Raw genomic sequence first — 20,953 nt, forward strand, 5'->3', positions numbered from 1 at the left:
CATGGAATCATTTATTATCTTTAGGTAATGGTATTTTTCTTTCTCTCATTATGTCAGTGCAGATCTCAGACTTTGAAGGGAAAACTGTCTGACAGATCTTCAAGAACCTGGAAAAAGAAGGCTAAGCTAACTAAGCTAAATGGTTGATAATCTCACACAGTCTAACCACTTCTCTGAGAAAAACTGGGTTATAAATTGACACTGTTGCCTTTTTCTTTCTTTCCCTCTCTCTATTTTTTATTTTTATTTATTTATTTATTTGAAAACCTGATTTTATCATTTTTCTTAGCAGCATAGTAACAGCCACAGTCGTTCTTGTTTTCTACTGACTGCTGCTGAACACCATCAAGCTCCAAGCAGGAAGGAACCATTTCATATGGATGTGTGTTTTTTGGTCTGGGAGTGAGAACATCAAATTTTTACTGCTAAAAACAAAATATAAATAAATAAACTGTGGAGGGCCCCCTGTTGGTCAGGGGCCCTTAGAATTATCATAACTTTTCCCCCCTATACAGCGCCCCTGGACATGAGCTTTGAATGCTATGTTGCATAAAAAGAGTTGTATTTTTAACTTTTTTATGTTATTCAGTAGTTAGGTTATTTGCACGCTAGAGGGCAGTACAGTGCCTCACTCGTCCTGCCTTTCCGGTGAAGAAGGTTTGATTGGTGTCAACCAGACATATTTTGATTGATTTTGTTTACTTCATTTTGCTGCTCAGTGTTTGGCAACCACACGGATACTTTTGGTATGGATGTTTAACAATTGTTTTGTAAATTCAAAAGAGAAATTAGAATTTATTTGTTTGATTTTACATCTCCCTTGTTCCATAGGACTGAGTGGATACATATTTTATATGAAGTTGAATTTAAAAATATGCAGTTGGAATCTTAAGTTAATGTAAGTATTTAATAACCTATTAAGATTATTGATCAACCAGAGAAAATGAAGACAAACAATAGAGTATAATTGAAAAGTTCATTTATTTCAGTAACTTAATTAATTAATCATATCATAGATTACACACACACTGATGTTTTCAAGATAGATAGCTTGATTTTGTTGTATGTCCCAAACATGATAGAAATTGTCATTAGATATGGATTCACTTAAAAACAGATATTTCAAGATAAAACAAAAATAAAACTACATAGAGTAAAATATAACCCATACAATGAAACCAAACTGAAAAGAACCAAATGAAGACAAAGTAACTATGGAGACTTGTTTACATACATTGTTGTAGAAGGTAAAATATAATGTTTTTAGCATTTTAGTCATAATTTTTCTGTTAATCATGCTGATTTCCTGCTTACATCTAATAAAAACTTAAGAGTATAATATTACAACAGATCAAAAAACTTTTTAATGCAGAAATTTGGGATTTGTCAAAAGTTGTTTGATACCTGCTTAAAGGTTGTTGTTTTCAAAAGGTATTTTTTAAACTGACAAATGAAACTCCTGATTGTATTTATATGACCTACATTTGAAAATATATTGTAAACAAACATCACTAAATACACTGCAAAGAATTTTTTTTAGTGGAATAAAAATGAGACATTTTTTTGAAGTCACATTTACAATTTGAGGTCACCATAGCTGAACAGTAAGCATGCTATCTCTTCAGTAGAAGTTTTCTTTCCACGCTCCATCAGACATGCAAACCAGCCATCTTTAATGTGGATCAGATCAGAGTAACCACTGGGTCCCTTGTTAATGACCAAGGGTTGGCTCCACGCTCCACTAAAGTTTCCATTTGAATTTAGTGGAGAGTTGTTCAGATAAATTCCCAAATCAAGTCTTTCACTTTGATTTGTTGGATGAGAATAAAGTAGCCACTTGGTGCCTTTTTCTCCAGACTGAGCTGGGAAGGAAATCACACTCCCCTCACAGCCTTTACCTGTTTCCACAAGGGGTGTAACAGAATCTATTGGGTTGAAACCACAGTTATTAATCTCTGCTTGTACTCGATGGCCTCCCTGACTGCGAGCATTGCAGTAGAACAAGTTATCAGAAACCTCAGCCACCTGACATTCTAGTGATGGTTCACCCAGCATCATGCCATATTGCCATGTGCTTCCGTTATCATCACTATAAATGTAGAATGAATGTGGAACGTTATTTTCCTTTTTGTAAGCATAAGCTGGAACCATCATTCTGCCCTTCTCAGTTTGAATGCCGTGGCCCGGTCCAACAGAAAACGTAGACCAGCTGTCAGTAGGCAGCATGTCGGTCACATCAGTGAATTCATTCCACTTGTCGTCACTTATCTTCTTTTTGATGTAGCGCAGACGGGCCACATTCTGATGATCCTCTAGCTGCTTCTGCTCTGTCTCATTGACATAGATGAAGAAAAGGAACAGTGTCTCTGTGTTTTTGTCATACACAACACAGGGGTTATTGGGATGATATGTAGAGTGGTTTATTTTTGTTGACCCTACTACTTCTATAGACTCTATCATCTGAAAAAGAAAAAAATATTCACAGGAACTAAAGTGAAACAATATACATGGCATATATATCACATTTAATATGTCTTAGATAATATTCTGTTGAAATAGAGTAGTTGCTTTATATAATTACCTTCACTGTCGGAATATTGTTGGCATCAGTCGTCACTATTCCTGTCCTCATGACCAGCGCCACTGAGTCAGCAGCATTGGTGGAAGTCCGTTTCTCTGCAAAGGCAAAAACCTTTTTCTCATTTTTGTTGTAGTAAAGAGCAGGAATCCTGAACACTTCTCCCTTCCCTGACTGAAAGACGGTTATTTTTATAATGTTGCCCATGGATGCTGTGGGAGAGAAAAATGGTTACACAACCAAAACAGTAAGAAAATCTGTTCCTGTGTTGAAGAAGCAACAGTCTGCTTGCTGCTCATTTTGGGAATTATTTATATCTGCAAGATTGGTGGGAGGAGCTGAGGCAAGAAAGAAAAGAAGAAATCAGATAGGATCAGATCGTGTCAAAACAGACAATAGCCAAAGGATCAAATATAGACGAAGTTGAAATTTTGCCAACAACCTGACCTTACCAAGCTCCGCCCACATCCGACCTAGAAAATCCCACGTGACCGCAAGTCTGACAAACAAATCCTCGCAGCGCGTTGTTTCTATGTAAACATGACTCGATTAGTGCCTCATTTCTACCAGATCTTCACAATATATCAGCTACCACAATATTCAGAGGAACCAACAAGTTCATGTCATCTTTTTCCGATGAGATGAAGGTGTTTGAGCCACGCGATGCCTCCAACATTGTGCACGTCACAGTAAAATACTTTCACTCAATGAGGAAAACAGCAGATCCACACGCCCTCTACATCAGGGATATTATCAGGATAAATTATTATTATAATATTTTGATAAGTGTTAAAGCAAAGGTTATTGTAAATTTAGTTTACTTCAATAAGAAGAAAATGCTGGGTGTTCTGATTTAAGATTCCCGTTTATGTCTCCTAAATAAGCTGAATTTGATTTTTAACCAAGTAAAAGTTTACAGCAGCAATCACTCAATTTGCTCTTGTTATTCATGCCTCAACATATTCATCCAATCAGGACACTTTCTGTACGAATCCTAACATGAAGCCTCTCCCAGCAGTCCAAGATGAGAAGAGGAATGCTCTCTATACTGGTACCAGTCCATCACAGAACCAATGATGAGACACACAGGCTGAGAGACGGACAAGGAGAGAAACCAGAACAGATGGAGACCAAGATGGAGAGAATAACATCTCAAGGTCTGTGGAACATCTCAGGTTCCCCATATGAAGTTTCAATGAATTGTTGATGAATCATCTCATGTGTCAGGGGAATTATCAGGATAAATTATCAGGATAACTAGATGCCCACTTTTGGGCATCAACAGTGTAACTTGGAGTCCTTGAACTGTTTCAAACATTGTCACGCTCTAACCACAAACTTCAGTGTATGTTGTTGGATCTTCATATTATGATACAACTGAACAGAAAGTAGTGTAAAATTGTGAAGAGGAAGCAAACATTTGATTTAAAACAAAAAACTGAAAGAAAACACAATAATAAATAAATAAGCTGAAATAAAGTTAGAATGACAGCAAACAGTGCAAATTTTAGAGTTTAGAAGAAAAAAGAAACACTGAGTAAAAGTGGTTTATTTCTTCTCCAGCAGCGTAACCCTCTGACCACACAAGGACAGAGGCGGACAGAGCGGCAGCTCACTGAGTGCCAGGCGAACTCTACCATCATGTTGTCTGGGAGACTTTGGCTGTGTTGGATGAACAAGCTTTTGATCATAGAATGAGATGCTGAAACATAGGATGGGGGAATCGGCCTGACTCTGACGGTCAAGGATTGACTGATTCACGTTATCTCACGCTCTTTTGGTTGTTTTGGCAACAAAAGACTCCCAGTTCCATTATTGTGTCCAGAAATGGGTTTAAAAAAACCCTTCTTTGTTCAAATGTAATCTGGTCCAAAATTCATTGTGTGTCCTGTGCGAGATCCGGGAAGTAAGGATCGTAACAACCACAGATATCAGATGAACCGAACAGGTGTTGTGGATGCAGAGCAAAGGAAAGAGGGATGAGTATCAGTATCTGTATTTCTTTGCAGTAGGATGGAAAAAAGAAGACAGAAGGAGGAAGTTCAGCCACCTATTGGCTCAATCACAATTAGCAAAGTGAGATTACTTGTTAATAATGCATGTGAGGTGATATCTTCAGCTGAAGGTAAGTTACAGACCCAACACTCTATGTGGCGAAGTCGGGTGATTTTAATTATGTCTCACTGCCAACTTTGTCAGCTGCTTTGCCAGTGGAAACAAGACTTTGGTTTTGTTTTAGACAAAGGTCAAGGATACACCTCCAAAGCAAGACAATGGTTACATTTTTCTGCCTTCATCCAAGAGCACACATGTTCAGTCTGAAAGCAGGATTTATGTCTGTTGTTCTCAAAACTTGTAATTCTTTTGCTTACATTTTTATTTTGAAAGCAGGGACTTTTGTAGAAGTCCTCCTGCCTGGTTCCAGTAGAAAACTCAACCATCAGTCATCAATGACTACAGACTTGTTGTCCTGACATCCCATATCATGAAGGTCCTGGAGAGACTCCTGCTGAACCACATGAATTAGCAGACAAGCTCAAGACGCCATCATACACCTTGTTCAACAAACCCACTGTCTGGACAAAGTATGCTGCACTGTGAGGATCCTGTTCTTCGATTTCTCCAGTGCTACTAACACAATTCAGCCAGATTATCTTTGTCAGAAACTCCAGAAGACACAAGTGGAGGCCTCAACACTCGCCTGCATCTAAGACTACCTCACAAAACGACCACAGTTTGAGACTGAAGGACAGGGTGTCTGATCTGGTGGTCAGCAACACTGGAGCACCACAGGGCACTGTACTCTCACCAATCATTTTCACTATCTACACTTTAGACTTCCAGAACACATCCGACATCTGTCTACAGAAATACTCAAGTGACTCTGTGGTTGTAGATATATATATTTTTCAGCATAAAAAATTAGGAATGTTTAGAAATAACTGATAAATGCACAGTCAGCAGACATGCATAAATACAACAACACATAAGATTACAGTACAGTAAACTACAGGGTCTATCAAGCTGACTCAGAACTGATCTGATCTTAGACTTCTTGTTCTCTCAGTTCATCTGGAAACAACTGATTGGGTTCATGTTGTCACAGCTCTGAGATCAGCCTGGAAGCTGCTTTCTCTGATTTCACAAACCATCGTTACATTTAGTCACCAGGTGGTCTTTCTGCTGAAGTCCACTCATCACACCTGGACATGCTGCTGTTTCTCCTGGATGTGCTGTGTCACTGACTGCTGGTGGAGAGAGGCTGGTGATGCTTACTGATCTGCTCTCTTCATCCTTCTTTCTCTCTGCAGGTGGAGGAGGACTTGAACTCTGTAAAGTGGAGAGGCGTTGCTGTCTCCTGCTTGTCCTCACAGGTTGAGGCTGCATCAGTTTAAAAAGACTCTGACTGGATCATGATGATGACCTCTGACCTGAAAGATCCTGTTTATTTTCTTATGTCTGTCATTTAGTGGAGAGACCCCGGGGAAGACCCAGGACACGCTGGAGGGACTATGTCTCTCGGCTGGCCTGGGAACGCCTTGGGATTCCTCCGGAGGAGCTGGTGGAAGTGGCTGGGGAGAGGGAAGTCTGGGCCTCCCTTCTGAAGCTGCTACCCCCGCGACCCGACCCCGGATAAGCGGAAGAAGATGGATGGATGGATGGATGGATGGATGGATGTCATTTAGTGTCTGATATTGTTTGTGTCTTTAGATCAATAAAAATCTAATTCAAACTCAGCTCTATTAGCGGCTTCATGGAGTTGTGATCTGAACTTTATTCAGCTGGAAACTTGATCTTTACTCTCTCTCTCTGATTCAGTTTCATTCTAGAACCCTGAAATATGAAATAAATCTCAGTTCATCAATTTGCAGGCTGCATGTTTGCTTTGTTGTGAAGCACTTTTGTGGATGTTTTGATGATATTTTATAGGTTTTCTGCAGAGGTCTGGACAGCTCTGCTCATTTTATCTGCTGCTGCAACCAGCTCAGTGAGTCAGTGATGGTTTCGTCAAGCTGGTGAAGCTCTTTGGATTATTTTAAATCAAATAGTTTGATGTGATGGCCTGACTGAAATGATGTTAGAAGGCCTGCCTGAGGAGTTTAAACCATTCTTTGATCATGGTTTTGATAGGAGTTTAGGAATTTAACCTTCATTCATGAATGAAGATATTAATTAGACCTGAGGTTGATTAATTATTTCTTTAATAAACCCAATGTTTTTTATGGTATGTTGCATAAAAAGAACAGCTTTTGATTTTATTTAGTAGTTAAATTGTTTGGACACAAGAGGGCAGTATAGTGCCTCACTCTACCTGCCTTTCAGGGAGACGTTTGATTTTGCTTACCTGGGTTTGCAAATTAACAAAAAAAAGTGAATATGTTTGATTTTACTTTTTGTCTTGATCTGTAAGCTTGAATGCATACATATTTTACATTATGATGAATTTTAAAATATCATTTAGTGATAAAGTCCCTTTTGAAGATAAAATCCTTTCAGCAGGTGTCAAACCTACTTTTCATTTACTTTTTCTCACTTTTCTCTTTTCAAAAATATTAAATGTTTTTTTTTTTTGACTGTCTGATAATTGTAAACATCATGTTAACATCACATCTAAATGTAAAATCATTATAATTACCATAAATAAAGGCTTGCAATTAATCTATATAATGTGATTCACTTACTGATAAAGTCTCTGAAATAAGCAGAGTTTTCAAAAATATAAAAAAAAATTTAACAGATCTGTAGATGCCAACAATGGAGGAAGTAGAGTAGATCAATATCTGCACAGTCTGATATAGTTTTGATTTTTATTGCTTGGACAGAAAGCATTCTTCATTTTAGTTGCGACTGTAGAATGAGAAGATTATAGATTATACAAGCTGATGCGGGAAGAAGGCAAACTGCTTAAACCTGCTTCAGAAGCACAATGGCCTCTTTAGTTGTTGAGATTGAGCAAACAGATAGTAACCTTTGAACACTTGATGAACAGAATGTGGACCTGGAGAGATGCCCTGCCAAGAACTTGGCTTTAATCGAACGTCCTGGAGCTTCACCAAAAATGTGTTTTCTCTTCCTGCTACCATGAGTCAAGAATTTTATTTTTCACTCTGGTCAGGCTGCCAGATCTTTTCTACACTCCTAAATAGCTTCTTACTGTACAGCAACTATTCTCTGACAAATACTGCATCAGTCAGAAAAGGTTATAACTTTTATTTTACCCTTCCTGACAGCACAAAGTTCTCTATAGAGGGAGATTTATACAAGTCCTCCTGCCTGGTTCCAGTAGAAAACTCATCCATCAGTCATCAATGATTACAGACTTGTTGTCCTGACGTCCCATATCATGAAGGTCCTGGAGAGACTCCTGCTGAACCACATGAATTAGCAGACAAGCTCATGTCAAAACCCCCTGCAGTTTGCTAATCACCATGGAGATGGAGTTGAAAACGCCATCATACACCTTGTTCAACAAACCCACTGTCTGGACAAAGTATGCTGCACTGTGAGGATCCTGTTCGTCGATTTCTCCAGTGCTACTAACACAATTCAGCCAGATTATCTTTGTCAGAAACTCCAGAAGACACAAGTGGAGGCCTCAACACTCGCCTGCATCTAAGACTACCTCACAAAACAACCAGTTTGAGACTGAAGGACAGGGTGTCTGATCTGGTGGTCAGCAACACTGGAGCACCACAGGGCACTGTACTGTCACCAATCATTTTCATTATCTACACTTTAGACTTCCAGAACACATCCGACATCTGTCTACAGAAATACTCAAGTGACTCTGTGGTTGTAGATATCTATATTTTTCAACATCAAAAATGAGGAATGTTTAGAAATAACTGATAAATGCACAGTCAGCAGACATGTACAAATACAACAACACATAAGATTACAGTACAGTGAACTACAGGGTCTATCAAGCTGACTCAAAACCAATGCTTACATCATGAAGTTTGAGCATAAAGAAATGAAAACTGACCTTGAACACAGTCATTCACAATATTCTGACCGAGAATGATGAAAACACTTTCAGATTACATTGAACTAAAATCATTTTTTAATTCCACAGATTCAGTTAAAAATACTTTACATTTATTAAAGGAAACCAAACTGAAGAGAATCAAAGAAAGGCAATGTGGCTATGAAGCCCTGCTAACTTAGAACAGTTGTTGCAGAGGATACAAATGGTTTACCTTCTGCTTTCTGCTTATAGCTAATGAGAACAAAACAATTAAAATTAGAATATTACGTCAGAACAATACAATAAGCAATTTTAATACAGAAATATGCAATTTGTCAAAAGATTGTTTAATAGCTGCTCAAAGATTCAACATAAGGTCTACATTGCACAGTAAGCGAACATCACTTAATACGCCACACAACATACACATTTATTGATGATACAATTTTTTCAAGCTCGGAACTCTGGAAGGCTCTTCAGGATCTCATTATAGCTGAACACCTGACATACTATCTCTTCAGTATATGTGTTCTCTCCACGCTCCATCAGACATGCAAACCAGCCATCTTCAATGTAGGTCAGGTCAGAGTAACCACTGGGTCCCTTGTTAATGATCCAGGGTTGGCTCCATACCAGATTAAAATTTTCAATTGATCTCACTGGGGAAGTGCTCATATACACTCCCAAATCAAGTCTTTCCCAATCTGACTTCTGCGATGTTGGGTGCGAAAAAAGCAGCCACATTTCCTGACTGGTGTTTGCATCTCCAGACTGAGCTGGGAAGGAAATCACACTCCCATGGCAACCTTTATTTAGTTCCGTAAGGGGTGTAACAGTTGTGAGTGTACGGAAACCACTCTTATCTATCTTAGCTTGGACTCGATGGCCTCCATAAGTGCGAGCATTGCAGTAGATCAAGCTGTCTCTTCTGCTGCTATCCACAATCTCAGTCATCTGACATTCCGTTGATGTTTCAGACAGCATTTCCTCACATTTCCATGTTCGACCATAATCATCACTATAAAAGCAGAAAGCATGTGGAATCGGTCTTTCATTTTCTGGACCTGTGTAAGCATAAGCTGGAACAATCATTCTACCGGCCTTAGTTTGAATGCCGTGGCCCGGTCCAATAGCAAACGTAGACCAGTTTTTAAACACAGGCACCAAGTTGGTCACCTCAGTGAATTCACTCCACTTCTCCTCATTCTTCTTCTTTGTCATGTAGCACAGACGGGCCTTGTTCTGGTGATGCTGTAGCTGCCATGACTCTGTCTCATTGACATAGATGAAGAAAAGGAACAGTGTCTCTGTGTGTTTTTCATACACAACACAGGGGTTCATTGGACGATATCCACAGGTGCACTTCCTCATTAGTTCTTTAGGCTTTGACCACTGAAAAAGATCAATTAGATATGATTTAGAACTTAATGTGAAACAATACATACAGGATGTGACATATTTATTTAATGTCTTAGGTTGTGTTCTGTTGTAATAGCAGCTTCACATATGTAGGAGACATTCGTGTTTTTTTTTCATGTTTATCTCCACTCCCTTTCTGTCCCTCTTCTGAGAATGTCGGAAGAGGGACAGAGTTATAATGATGGTATGTTGATTTAAGTTCCATTAGTTATATAACTAATAAGTTATATAACTAATGGAAGTCAAAATCGTAAGCAGTCTGATGATTCTTGATAACTGAAGAAGTGAAAGCTACAAATATCAATAATGAATTAATATCAAATAATGACCTCAGTAATGGGAAGTAATGTACAAAGTAAGTCTTTGTCATTTAAATGATGTTTTGTTTTCAAATATGTTTTGTCTGTATAAGATGTATTTATTGGTAAGATAAGGAACAGAAGGCGACTCAGGCGTGGCGTGAGAAAAGCGGAAGTTGTGTTGGACAAAGAGTGTAGGTGGCTGAACTCTTTCGCCATTAACGGGCGTGGCTGTTGGTTGCTGCGGGCTACTCAGTCTTATCAATCTTTAGTTGAAGTGGGGTTTGACGTTCAGATGCTAGGCAATTGAAGGCTCCTGGACACCAACTTAATCAGACCCATTGTTGCCCCGTTTGGCTCAGGCCCATCGGGCTCAAGAGGTTCGGACTCTTTAAACGGAGAGCTGCTTCGGGCTGCTTTACTGTGGCCACAAACACATTCATTGTTCCATTTATGAAGCTGAAGCAGCAAAACACCAACTCCTACTGTGCCCTATTCTGTCCTCTTCCTCACTTTAGTCCTCATCTTCATCTTGTGATTTCTACAATCCCTTAATTTTAATGGGCTTTAGTTCAATTTGAAAAGTTTTAATGACGTTATTCATCGCTGTTTCGGCTGGATGTAGCTAGCGCAGTCGTAATAAGCATACCCAGAATGCATTGCAGCATGAACAACAAAGCGCTCGTGTGACAATATTTTGTTACAGTTTATAAAACTAAACAGTCTACACTAATATTACTGTATTATTTTCGCATCTAAAATAAATATTTCTCAAATAAAGTCTATTATTTCAACTGAACACGAATCCGTTGAAAATCCAAAGTGATTCTGTTCGGGCTTTGCTAATGGGAGAGCAAACGGTTTTCTACTGTGCTGGGTTTTGACTTACGTCTCATTTATCACAAATCATGAAGCGAATCTTGATTGAACACATTGAGCGTAAAACCAAAGCCTACCAGGAACAAAAGCAACCAGTAGCCTTTTATAATTACCGTCACTTCCTTCTTAATGTTCAGTTTTCCTGTACTCAGGACCAGCGCCACCGCGTCAGAATCGGTTGTGGATGTCCGCTTCTCTGCAAAGGCAAATAACGTTTTGGCATTTTCGTCGTAGTAAATGGCAGGAATCCTGAACACTTCTCCGCCCTTTGACTTGAAAATGGTGTGTTTGTTGATTCTCTGCTTGTCAGTCTTTGAATTGTTTTTACCCATGGCTGCTAATAGAGAGAAGAATGATTAACTAAAGAATTAGATAAGCGTTGTAGAAACAACGGTTATGCTCGTTGCTTGTTTTGAGCAACGATTTTAGAAATGGGCGCTTACTTTTCGTTCGTTTCTTGTTGGCATGACAACCCAGAAGCATAGTCACTTTGAGTCTCATCATCAAAATCATCAATATGTTTATTCCATTTACCAAATAAAAACAAGCAATGACACAAAAGCGACTAAACAAGTGGGTTTTAGTCTTGATTTAAAGGAACTTTCATTTTTTGTCGTTTTCTGGAAGTTTGTTTTATATTTGTGGTACATGGAAGATGATCAGTATGGGGCAACTGTCCACCTCTTTGTACTTCTTTGTGTCACGTTGCCATGGATACTGTATTTTAATTCTTTTAACTCAGCCAAGTAATCATGAAGAAGGTCAAAGTACAAAAATGTTTTAATTTTGGTAAATCAGTGACTGCGGGGTTAAAATAACCAATATGAACAATGATACAGAGATACTGGGGTTTTTTGTATGTATTTCAAACAAATGTTATTTTTATTTTGTCTTATTTGTTCTTCTAAATTGTAAGTCAACGTGTTGTGGAAGAGCTTTAAAAAGGGTCTCAGCTAAAATGCTGTTGGTAACTGCAAAATATGCAATCATGGTCATGGATTCATTGTTTTGTTTTTATTGCGATTAATATGTTCCAAAAACGATTCTATGTAGGGAATAACTCTTATTTTGAACATTTCCTACCTTAATAATCCCATTGTTTTATTGTCATTAAATCAATTAAAGTGATGAATAATTTCCCTATATTTTACAATCTGTTTTGTTCCCAAGAGGATTTCTTCTTAATACAGTGAGATTGTGTTGTTTTTACACTTTTGAGGATGTCTGGATCTGGTCAGACACAGACAGTTCACTGTGAGAAAATAGTTTTGGTAACACTTTATTTGACGGGTTGTGAATAAGACTAACATGATACTGTCATAAACATGACATAGCACCTGACATGAGCATGTCTTTGTGAATATTTATGACTGTTGTCATAAAGTGTCATTTGGTAAATCATGACACTTTTAAATACAACGTTGACATTATTCAAAGTATCTATGTTATGACAACTTGGCATTAATGAAGAATCATCATTTGTCATAATAGTAGTCACAATAAAGTCATTAAGTGTTATTACAGTGTCAAATGCTATATTAATCATCATTAATGTTAAATACTACCTCAAGTAAAGTGAAACAAGTAGCAAAAGTTATAGAGATGTCATTAAGTGTCATTACAGTGCCAAGTGCTATATTAACATAGTCATTAATGTTAAGTCTTACCTCATGTGAAGTGGAAAACACTGGACTACTTAGAACTTCCATCAAAGCTGTAAAACAAACACTTTGTACATTGGAATAAAACAAAGAATTACTTGTTCTTAAAACAGAGGGTTTAACTTCTGGTCAGTGTATTGTAACTCTGAAATACTGAAACAGAATTACTCATTCTTTAACTTAAGAAAATAGGTTCTTTCAACAGTCAGCCTTCGCCTTCATTATAGCCTTCCTGTAACGCTCTGAAAACAGGGAGATCTTCTTGTTGTCTTCATTTCCTAGCAGCAGCTCTTTAAAGGTGTCTGGAAATACTCAGAAATTATAGCTGTTCTCGCAATGGCTGTGGTCAATGTTAGTCATGGTGAAAGCCTGTTCAGGAATTCAAACTTGGTGAATCTCTTATGGACATTCTCATATTGGGTGGTGATGACTCAATCCACTGTGGTCACTTCAAAAAAGGAACAAAAGCAAATAAACAAAAAATGTAATGTGATCTTAATTCAGCATTTAATTAAATACCATTCCAAAAATGTCCCTTGCTGCACACTGTCAGAATGGTAGACTGGCAGACAAATGTCTAGATAACTTGACTAGTTGTTATGAAGTGCAATACAATCATCTTTTAATACAAGTAGCATAATGACTAGAGCTGAACAAAACATTTGGCAGAAATTCATACAGCCTGTTGTTATTCAGAAGGCATCATTTAATATATAGATTTAAGCACACGAGTGGATCTTTTCAATTAATGAGCTTTCAAAATTATTTCCAACCAGATACTCTGGCTTATGACTTAAGAAGTGTATTAATAAATAAATAGATTAAACACTAGTTTTTACATTTAACAACAATTAGTTGTCTAAAATGTAACTTATTAACTCAGCTGGTGGATGTTGATTCCTGCTCCACCCACTTACCTGTCCCCTCACACCCCCCTTCACCTGTAGAAAATAGTAACACAAAAATGACTTACCTAATTTTCTTGGGGAATATTTCATCTGCTTTCATCTGCTCTTTGGTCAAACAGGGACTTCTTTCTCCGGTGGCTGGTCCTCATTATCATCCTCCACACCTGTAGCATGTCTTCATTAGCCACCTTTGTCCATCCCACTCTCCACCATGTGTCCATAGGCTAAAATGAGTCTTCATGTGGCTAAAGTTGCCAAAGCAAAGAACACAAGCACCATGTCACATCAACCAAGTAGTTGAATAATGTGCATAAAGGAAACCTTTGACTAACATATTAGCTTTTAATTTGAAAAAAAATATTTGCCTGGCTTCAAAATATGTTTAATATTACGGGCAAACGTTACAGGAATGGAGTTTAATAACTTTAGCTAACATTAACTTACAGCAAGGTAACATTGGCTTGAATTGCTCATACCTAACAATATAAAGAAAAAGAACATAGTCAATGTTATGTTCTCAAAGAAAATGTAAAGTTAATAAGACACATACCTCATTAGGTGACATACTTCGGCTTCTTTTTAAACAGGGGATCAGGCCGTTATAACTTGTGTTAGGTTGCAAGTACACCTCGCTGCAGCAAACAGAAAGGGGCGGGGCGGACCACTGTCAGTCTCATACCTTATTTGGAAATGGGGCCATTGCACTCCGGAAGTGAAGGGGACGCTATTTCTTATATTATCCATGGTCTCTCGTTTTTATTTTCTTTTGAAATCTGATACATCTTCACCTTTAGGAAAGAGCTCCACTCTTAGCATGTATTACACACACACACACACACACACACGCACACACACTGATGTTTCCTAGATAGATATCTAGGCTTTATTGTGTCCCAAACATGACATGGGTTCGCTTAAAAACACTTAAATTCAAAGATAAGTAAAAAAAAATAGAAATGCAGCACATGTAGTCTGTGCATAAAGAAATGAAAACTGACCTTGAACACAGTCATTCACAATATTCTGACCTAGAATGATGAAAACACTTTCAGATTACATTGAACTAAATCATTTTTTAATTCCACAGATTCAATTAAAAATACTTCACATTTATTAAAGAAAACCAAACTGAAGAGAATCAAAAAAAGGCAATGTGGCTATGAAGCCCTGCTAACTTAGAACAGTTGTTGCAGAGGATACAAATGGTTTACCTTCTGCTTTCTGCTCATAGCTAATGAGAACACAACAATTAAAATTAGAATATTAAATCAGAACAATACAATAAGCAATTTTAATACAGAAAGATGCGATTCATCAAAAGAATGTTTAAAAGCTGCTCAAAGATTCAACATTGCATTGCTGGCAAGCCTCACTAAATACACCACACTAAATATTCTTCTATTGAATAATGATCATACAATTTTTTCAAGTTTGGAACTCTGAAATGCCCTTCACGATCTCTTTATAGCTGAACACAATACATGCTATCTCATCTGTAGGAGATTTCTCTCCACACTCCATCAGACATGCAAACCAGCCATCTTCAATGTAGGTCAGGTCAGAGTAACCACTGGGTCCAGGGTTAATGACCCAGGGTTGGCTCCATTCCAGATTGAATTCTCCACTTGATCTCACTGGGGAAGTGCTCAGAAACACTCCCAAATCAAGTCTTTCCCAATGTGAATTCTGCTTTGTTGGGTGCGAAAAAAGTAGCCACTTTTCCTGACTATTTTTTACATTTCCAGACTGAGTTGGGAAGGAAATCACACTCCCCTGGCAACCTTTATGTAGTTCATCAAAGGGTGTAACAGTTGTGAGTGTATGGAAATCACTCTTATCTATTGTAGCTTGGACTCGATGGCCTCCCGAAGTGCGAGCATTGCAGTAGATCAAGCGGTCTCTGTTGCCATCAAAAATCTCAGTCATCTCACATTCCATTGATGTTTCAGACAGCATTTCCTCACATTTCCATGTGTTACCAAGATCATCACTATAAAAGCAGAATGAATGTGGAATTGGTTCTTTGTCTTTTGTGAATGCGTAAGCTGGAACAATCATTCTGCCACTCTTAGTTTGAATGCCGTGGCCCGGTCCAATAGCAAACGTGGACCAGTTTTTAAACACAGGCAGCAGGTCAGTCACCTCAGTGAATTTACTCCACTTCTTCTCATTCTTCTTCTTTGTGATGTAGCGCAGACGGGCCTTGTTCTGGTGATGCTCTAGCTGCCATGACTCTGTCTCATTGACATAGACGAAGAAAAGGAACAGTGTCTCTGTTTTTTTTTCATACACAACACAGGGGTCCATCGGACGATATCCACAGGTGCACTTCCTCACTACTTCTTTAGGCTTTAACCACTGAAAAACATAAATTAGTTATGATTTAGAACTTAAGGTCAAACAATACATACAGAATGTGACATATTTATTTAATGTCTAAAGATAAGAAAAGGAACAGACTCAGCTGTGGTGTGAGAAAAGCGTAAGTTGCTTTGGACAGAGTATAGGTGATTATAGGGAGACTATTTCACAACAGTTCCGATGCCAAAAAAGTAGACTTTTTCCATTACTGAGGGATGATTTTATTGATTCATGCAAAAAGTCACGTCATGAAATGCGGTGTGTGACACAGCAGAACCAGGCTGGAGTGAGGAGAAGATGTTTAAGGATGAATATTGTCCAAAAGTCCACAAAACCAGGCAGCATGACCGAGCGGAGGCCAGAGCTCAACGTCGGTAGCAACAGTTTAAACGAAGGGACAGCAAGAAAAACTGGTGCATATGATAACTGACGACGGAAAGACAAGGATCCAACAAGGACCCAGAGACACAGGTGACATTAAATACACTGGAGGTAATCAGGGAATGAGACACACCTGGGAAACAATCAATGGAAAGACAAGGAGACTCAGGGACACAGAAAAATCTAACTAAACACAGAAAAACACAGAACATAACACACGTAGGCATCGCCCAAGAACGTATGAAGCAGAAGCACTTGCTAACATTTGGGTTTGTGCCTCAGGGACAGTCTTCATGTTCACATCGGTAGAAGAGATCATGAAGACCATCTGGTTTTGAGAGAAGAAATGAGCCTCAACCAGAGCGAAGATCCCTGATGAGGCCAAAATTGAGGTTTCAGAATTTGGATTTACTGTCAAGACTGCTGATTCATGCTGAGTTTTTCCTCTTTGTTTAATCCAAAAACTTTCCCAGTTTTTGCCAAGAACAAGTTCAAGATTTTGTTTTCAATTTGATTTTTGGGGCTACATCTGGCTATTTAGGAAAATTTTATTTTTTTACGTAAAGAACTGATGGCTCAACCCAGGAAAGGGCTTTTCGTGTGGTATGAGTCTGTCTCTGTCTTCTTGCAAATTTATTACTTTCAAAAGGTTCATTCAGCCACAATTTTAGGGTCAGATAATTTTGTGATTTTTGCAACTTATGTAATGTTTTCTATTTTGTTGGATTTCTTACTGTGTTCGGTACCTGCTAACCTCAAATTCTCCTAGACACCAACTTAATCAGACCCCTCGTTGACCCGCTTGGCTCAGGCCCATTGGGCTCAAGAGGTTCGGACCCTATGAACGGAGAGCTGCTTCGGGCTGCTTTACTGTGGCCACAAACACATTCATTGTTTCATTTATGAAGCTGAACGTGGCAGCAGCAGCAAAACACCAACTCCTACTGTGGCCTATTCTGTCCTCTTCCTCACTTTAGGCCTCATCTTCATCTTGTGATTTCTACAATCTCTTAATTTTAATGGGCTTTAGTTCAATTTGAAAAGTTTTAATGACGTTACTCATCGCTGTTTCGGCTGGATGTAGCTAGCGCAGTCGTAATAAGCATACCCAGAATGCATTGCAGCATGAGCAACAAGGCGCTCGTGTGACAATATTTTATTACAGTTTATAAAACTAAACAACCTACAGTATTACAACTGTATTATTTTTAAAATAAATATTTCTCAAATAAAGTCTATTATTTCAAATGAACACGAGTCCCTTTAAAATCCAAGGTGATTCTGTTCAGGCGTTGCTAATGGGAGGGCAAACGGTTTTCTACTGTGCTGGGTTTTGACTTACGTCTCATTTATTTGGTTCAAAATGAAAATGGCAAAACAATGGACACTATAAAGGAAATGAATGGCTTTATGATTAAGTCCAAATCATGAAGCTTGATTGAGCGCACGTAAAACCAAAGCCTAGCAGGAACAACAGCAACCAGACTGCAGTCTGGTTGCTGTTGTTCCTGCTAAATCCCGTATTTTGTATAATTACCGTCACTTCCTTCTTACTGTTCACTTTTCCTTTTCTCATGACCAGCGCCACTACGTCAGAATCCTCTTGGGATGTCCGCTTCTCTGCAAAGGCAAATAACCTTTTGCGATTTTCGTCGTAGTAAATGGCAGGAATCTTGAACACTTCTCCGTTATTTGACTTGAAAATGATTTGTTTATCGGCTCTCGGTTTGCCACTCTTTGAATTGTTTGTACCCATGGCTGCTAATAGAGAGAAGAATGATTAACTAAAAAATTAGATAAGCGTTGTAGAAAGAACGGTTCTGCTCGCTGCTTGTTTTGGGCAACGATTTTAGAAATGGGCGCTTACTTCCCGTTTGTTTGTTGTTGCCATGACAACTAAGAAGCATAATCACTTTGAGTGTCATCATCAAAATCATCAATATGCTGATTCCATTTATCAAATAAAATTAAATAATGACGGGGCGTGCTGTGGTGGCGCAGGGGATAGCGTGACCCACGTTTGGAGGCCTCTAGTCCTCGACGCGGCCGTCGCGGGTTCGATTCTCGGACCCGGCGACATTTGCCGCATGTCTTTCCCCCTTTCCTGTCAGCCTACTGTTATGATTGTGGGGATGTTATCAGAGAAGTCACATCTAATCTTTTGGAAACACAGTCAGGCTGTCAGGGGAGTGTGGTCTCCTTCCCAGCTCAACCTGACGAAGAAGGTTCAAATCAGGAAACTCTGTGGCTGCTTTGCTCCCATCCGATGAATAAATGCAGAAGAGTGGAGGTAGGGGTGTTAAACAAATCCAAGTACAGATCATAAACATGGGACCCAGTGGTTACTCTGACCTGACCTACACTGAAGATGGCTGGTTCACTGTTCACCTATGATGACATCCAGAAAGGCATCCAGAAAGGCATCACAGAGTAAATGTGACTTCAAAAAACAAAATATATGTTGTACCAAACATTTTTCACCTATGACAATGCCCAGCAGGCCATTCCATTCCAAAGGTTCATCCTGTTAACGGGACATATGTCCTCTTCAAGTTCCTTCTCATTCAGTCCATGTTAAACTGCGGCCCTGATGTGTTAAAACAAACACAATTAATCACTTTTGCATTCTTGCTTTAGATTCATATCATTACTAATGTGAATGGTGCGATGATTTGCAGTATTAACTCATAGTGTATTTAAGTTACATTGCATTTCAATATATAGACTTCTGACTTGTTAATAAAACCATTGTAAAAGGGTTTTCTTGTGTTTTTCTTGGTTAAAAAGTCAGTCTGTACCTGTCTGCATCACTGTGGCCCAGATTTAAAGCAACCTTCATTTCACCCTCATAAGCTTCTCGTTACATGTTCTCGTGTAAAACAGGAAAGAAACATTTCAATGTTCAGGTTTCATGAGCGTGTCAGGAATGTCACTCCTAGCAGATACATAAAATGCAGAAACTTCTTGACTCCCTTTTCTTTCGGCTTTTGGTCTTACAAAGTTCCATCTGTTCTCCTGTTTCCTTCAGATCTGTGCACACCACGAACTCTTAAACAAGCTAGCCAGAGGGCTGCAGGGTGGCAACTGGAAAAGCGTGTGCACACCATGGACAGAGGTTGTAACCCTTGACACGGTTGACCTTGGTTTCAGTTCCCGGTTTCAAGCCATTTGCTGTTTCTCTTCCCCGTTTCTCTACTGTCTGAAGTGGTTTTAAAAAACAAGTTTACTAGACTAATACTGGATATCAGTCAACATGTAGTTCACCTTCTCCAAAACAAAATGCCTGACAGTTTCTCAACTTGTTTTTAAATTATTGTTTTTATCACTTCCACCTCTTCTTACTGGCAATAAAGAGTTTGTTGAACTGTTGGTGTGAAGTCAGCTTTAATGCAAATCTTTAAAGTTGCTCTTGTTACAACTCCACGTCTGTTCCACTGACACCAACACCATTGTCGAACTAAAATACACCATGTGCATCTTCTTTCTGGTGCCACAGCAAACATGCTGGACTCAATCCACACTGAAAAAAATTAATTTAGGGGGTTATCAGATTAACAAAAGAATATCATGTACTTTTAACTAAATAATTTCATGTTTCAAACAAAAACGTAACACAATCATGTTGGATAAACAAGAAATTCAACAACTTCACGTTTATGAAATTTAATCATGTTGAGAAAACATGATTCATTATAGTCAGACTGATCTTGTACTGAAGAAAACGAGTGAGATCACGGGATATCACGCGAGATCATGGGAAATCACAGGATATCACACAAGACCACGCGAGATAATCGTTTCTTGCCTCAACTTGAATAACATATTTTCAAGCTGAGATAACATGATTCAATTTAGTCAGATTAATTTCCCTCCGAAGAGGGTCTAGCGAGATTACGGCATCATGAGAGATTACGGAAGATTATGAGACATAACTGTTTTGAGCCTGGGAAAACTTCGAAGTGGTTTTAGTTACACATTAAACTATAGATATTTGTTTTTCTGTGCAGGGCACTATTGGCATTTAAGAACTGCACTGTTACAGAATAACCTTTCAGCATTTAAGAACTGTAAAGAAATTATTTTTTTAAAAAAGAGTCTAAACTTTTTTTAGAAATTGTCTTTGAATTAACATAATTAAATCATGGAAAGGATTTCCACACGATTAAATAGCTTTCTTTCAGAATGAAGCATGTTTGTTGAGCTAACTTAATTTTCATGAGTTGGATCAACTTAATAAGTATTGTGAAGGTATCACTGTAACATCAGTTGGTTTCTCCAGCGTGTTGTGGTGGCGCAGGGATTTAGCACACTACACGTTTGGAGGCCTTAGTCCTCGATGCAGACGTTGCTGGTTCGACGTCTGCAACCTTTGCCATGTCCTCACCCTGTCTGCCCACTGTCTCAAAAAAAATACAAGTCACTAGCGCCACAGAAACTCTTTGGAGAAAAAAAAAAAGTTGGTTTCAACTAAATTGCCATTAATCTTAGTAAAGTAAATT

At 38.5% G+C, this 20,953-nt stretch overlaps 3 protein-coding genes across 5 annotated transcripts; all 3 read right to left on the minus strand.

Moving 5' to 3' along the window:
* Positions 1-962: 962 nt before the first annotated feature.
* LOC122819686 (sialidase-4-like) lies at positions 963-2,885 on the minus strand. Its single transcript, XM_044096605.1, has 2 exons — positions 2,582-2,885; positions 963-2,460 (listed from the first exon to the last, which is right to left on the minus strand). The coding sequence occupies exons 1-2, from the start codon at positions 2,783-2,785 to the stop codon at positions 1,576-1,578; spliced, it is 1,089 nt and encodes a 362-aa protein (XP_043952540.1). The 5' UTR covers positions 2,786-2,885; the 3' UTR covers positions 963-1,575.
* A 5,482-nt stretch (positions 2,886-8,367) lies between these two features.
* On the minus strand, positions 8,368-11,587 carry LOC122819692 (sialidase-4-like). Of its 2 annotated transcripts, XM_044096620.1 has the most exons (3): positions 11,257-11,587; positions 9,723-9,938; positions 9,472-9,564 (listed from the first exon to the last, which is right to left on the minus strand). In XM_044096620.1, the coding sequence occupies exons 1-3, from the start codon at positions 11,473-11,475 to the stop codon at positions 9,562-9,564; spliced, it is 438 nt and encodes a 145-aa protein (XP_043952555.1). In that variant the 5' UTR covers positions 11,476-11,587; the 3' UTR covers positions 9,472-9,561. The 2 variants fall into 2 exon arrangements, with proteins under 2 accessions (XP_043952554.1, XP_043952555.1); XM_044096619.1 differs by having other exon boundaries at positions 8,368-9,938; positions 11,257-11,586.
* Positions 11,588-14,678: 3,091 nt separating this feature from the next.
* On the minus strand, positions 14,679-18,332 carry LOC122819693 (sialidase-3-like). 2 transcript variants are annotated; one of them, XM_044096622.1, is made up of 3 exons: positions 17,992-18,332; positions 15,855-16,070; positions 15,611-15,702 (listed from the first exon to the last, which is right to left on the minus strand). In XM_044096622.1, the coding sequence occupies exons 1-3, from the start codon at positions 18,208-18,210 to the stop codon at positions 15,700-15,702; spliced, it is 438 nt and encodes a 145-aa protein (XP_043952557.1). In that variant the 5' UTR covers positions 18,211-18,332; the 3' UTR covers positions 15,611-15,699. The 2 variants fall into 2 exon arrangements, with proteins under 2 accessions (XP_043952556.1, XP_043952557.1); XM_044096621.1 differs by having other exon boundaries at positions 14,679-16,070.
* Between the last annotated feature and the right edge of the window lie 2,621 nt (positions 18,333-20,953).

Source organism: Gambusia affinis, linkage group LG17 (genome assembly GCF_019740435.1).
Source record: "Gambusia affinis linkage group LG17, SWU_Gaff_1.0, whole genome shotgun sequence".
Classification (NCBI taxonomy): Eukaryota; Metazoa; Chordata; class Actinopteri; order Cyprinodontiformes; family Poeciliidae; genus Gambusia; species Gambusia affinis.

Coding starts and splice junctions, on each gene's coding strand:
- LOC122819686 (XM_044096605.1), bottom strand. CDS start 2,785: ATGGGCAACATTATAAAAATAACCGTCTTTCAGTCAGGGAAGGGAGAA. Junction 2,461..2,581: donor ACAATATTCCGACAGTGAAG/GTAATTATATAA, acceptor TTTCTTTTTCAG/ATGATAGAGTCTATAGAAGT.
- LOC122819692 (XM_044096619.1), bottom strand. CDS start 11,475: ATGGGTAAAAACAATTCAAAGACTGACAAGCAGAGAATCAACAAACAC. Junction 9,939..11,256: donor ACATTAAGAAGGAAGTGACG/GTAATTATAAAA, acceptor GATCTTTTTCAG/TGGTCAAAGCCTAAAGAACT.
- LOC122819693 (XM_044096621.1), bottom strand. CDS start 18,210: ATGGGTACAAACAATTCAAAGAGTGGCAAACCGAGAGCCGATAAACAA. Junction 16,071..17,991: donor ACAGTAAGAAGGAAGTGACG/GTAATTATACAA, acceptor TATGTTTTTCAG/TGGTTAAAGCCTAAAGAAGT.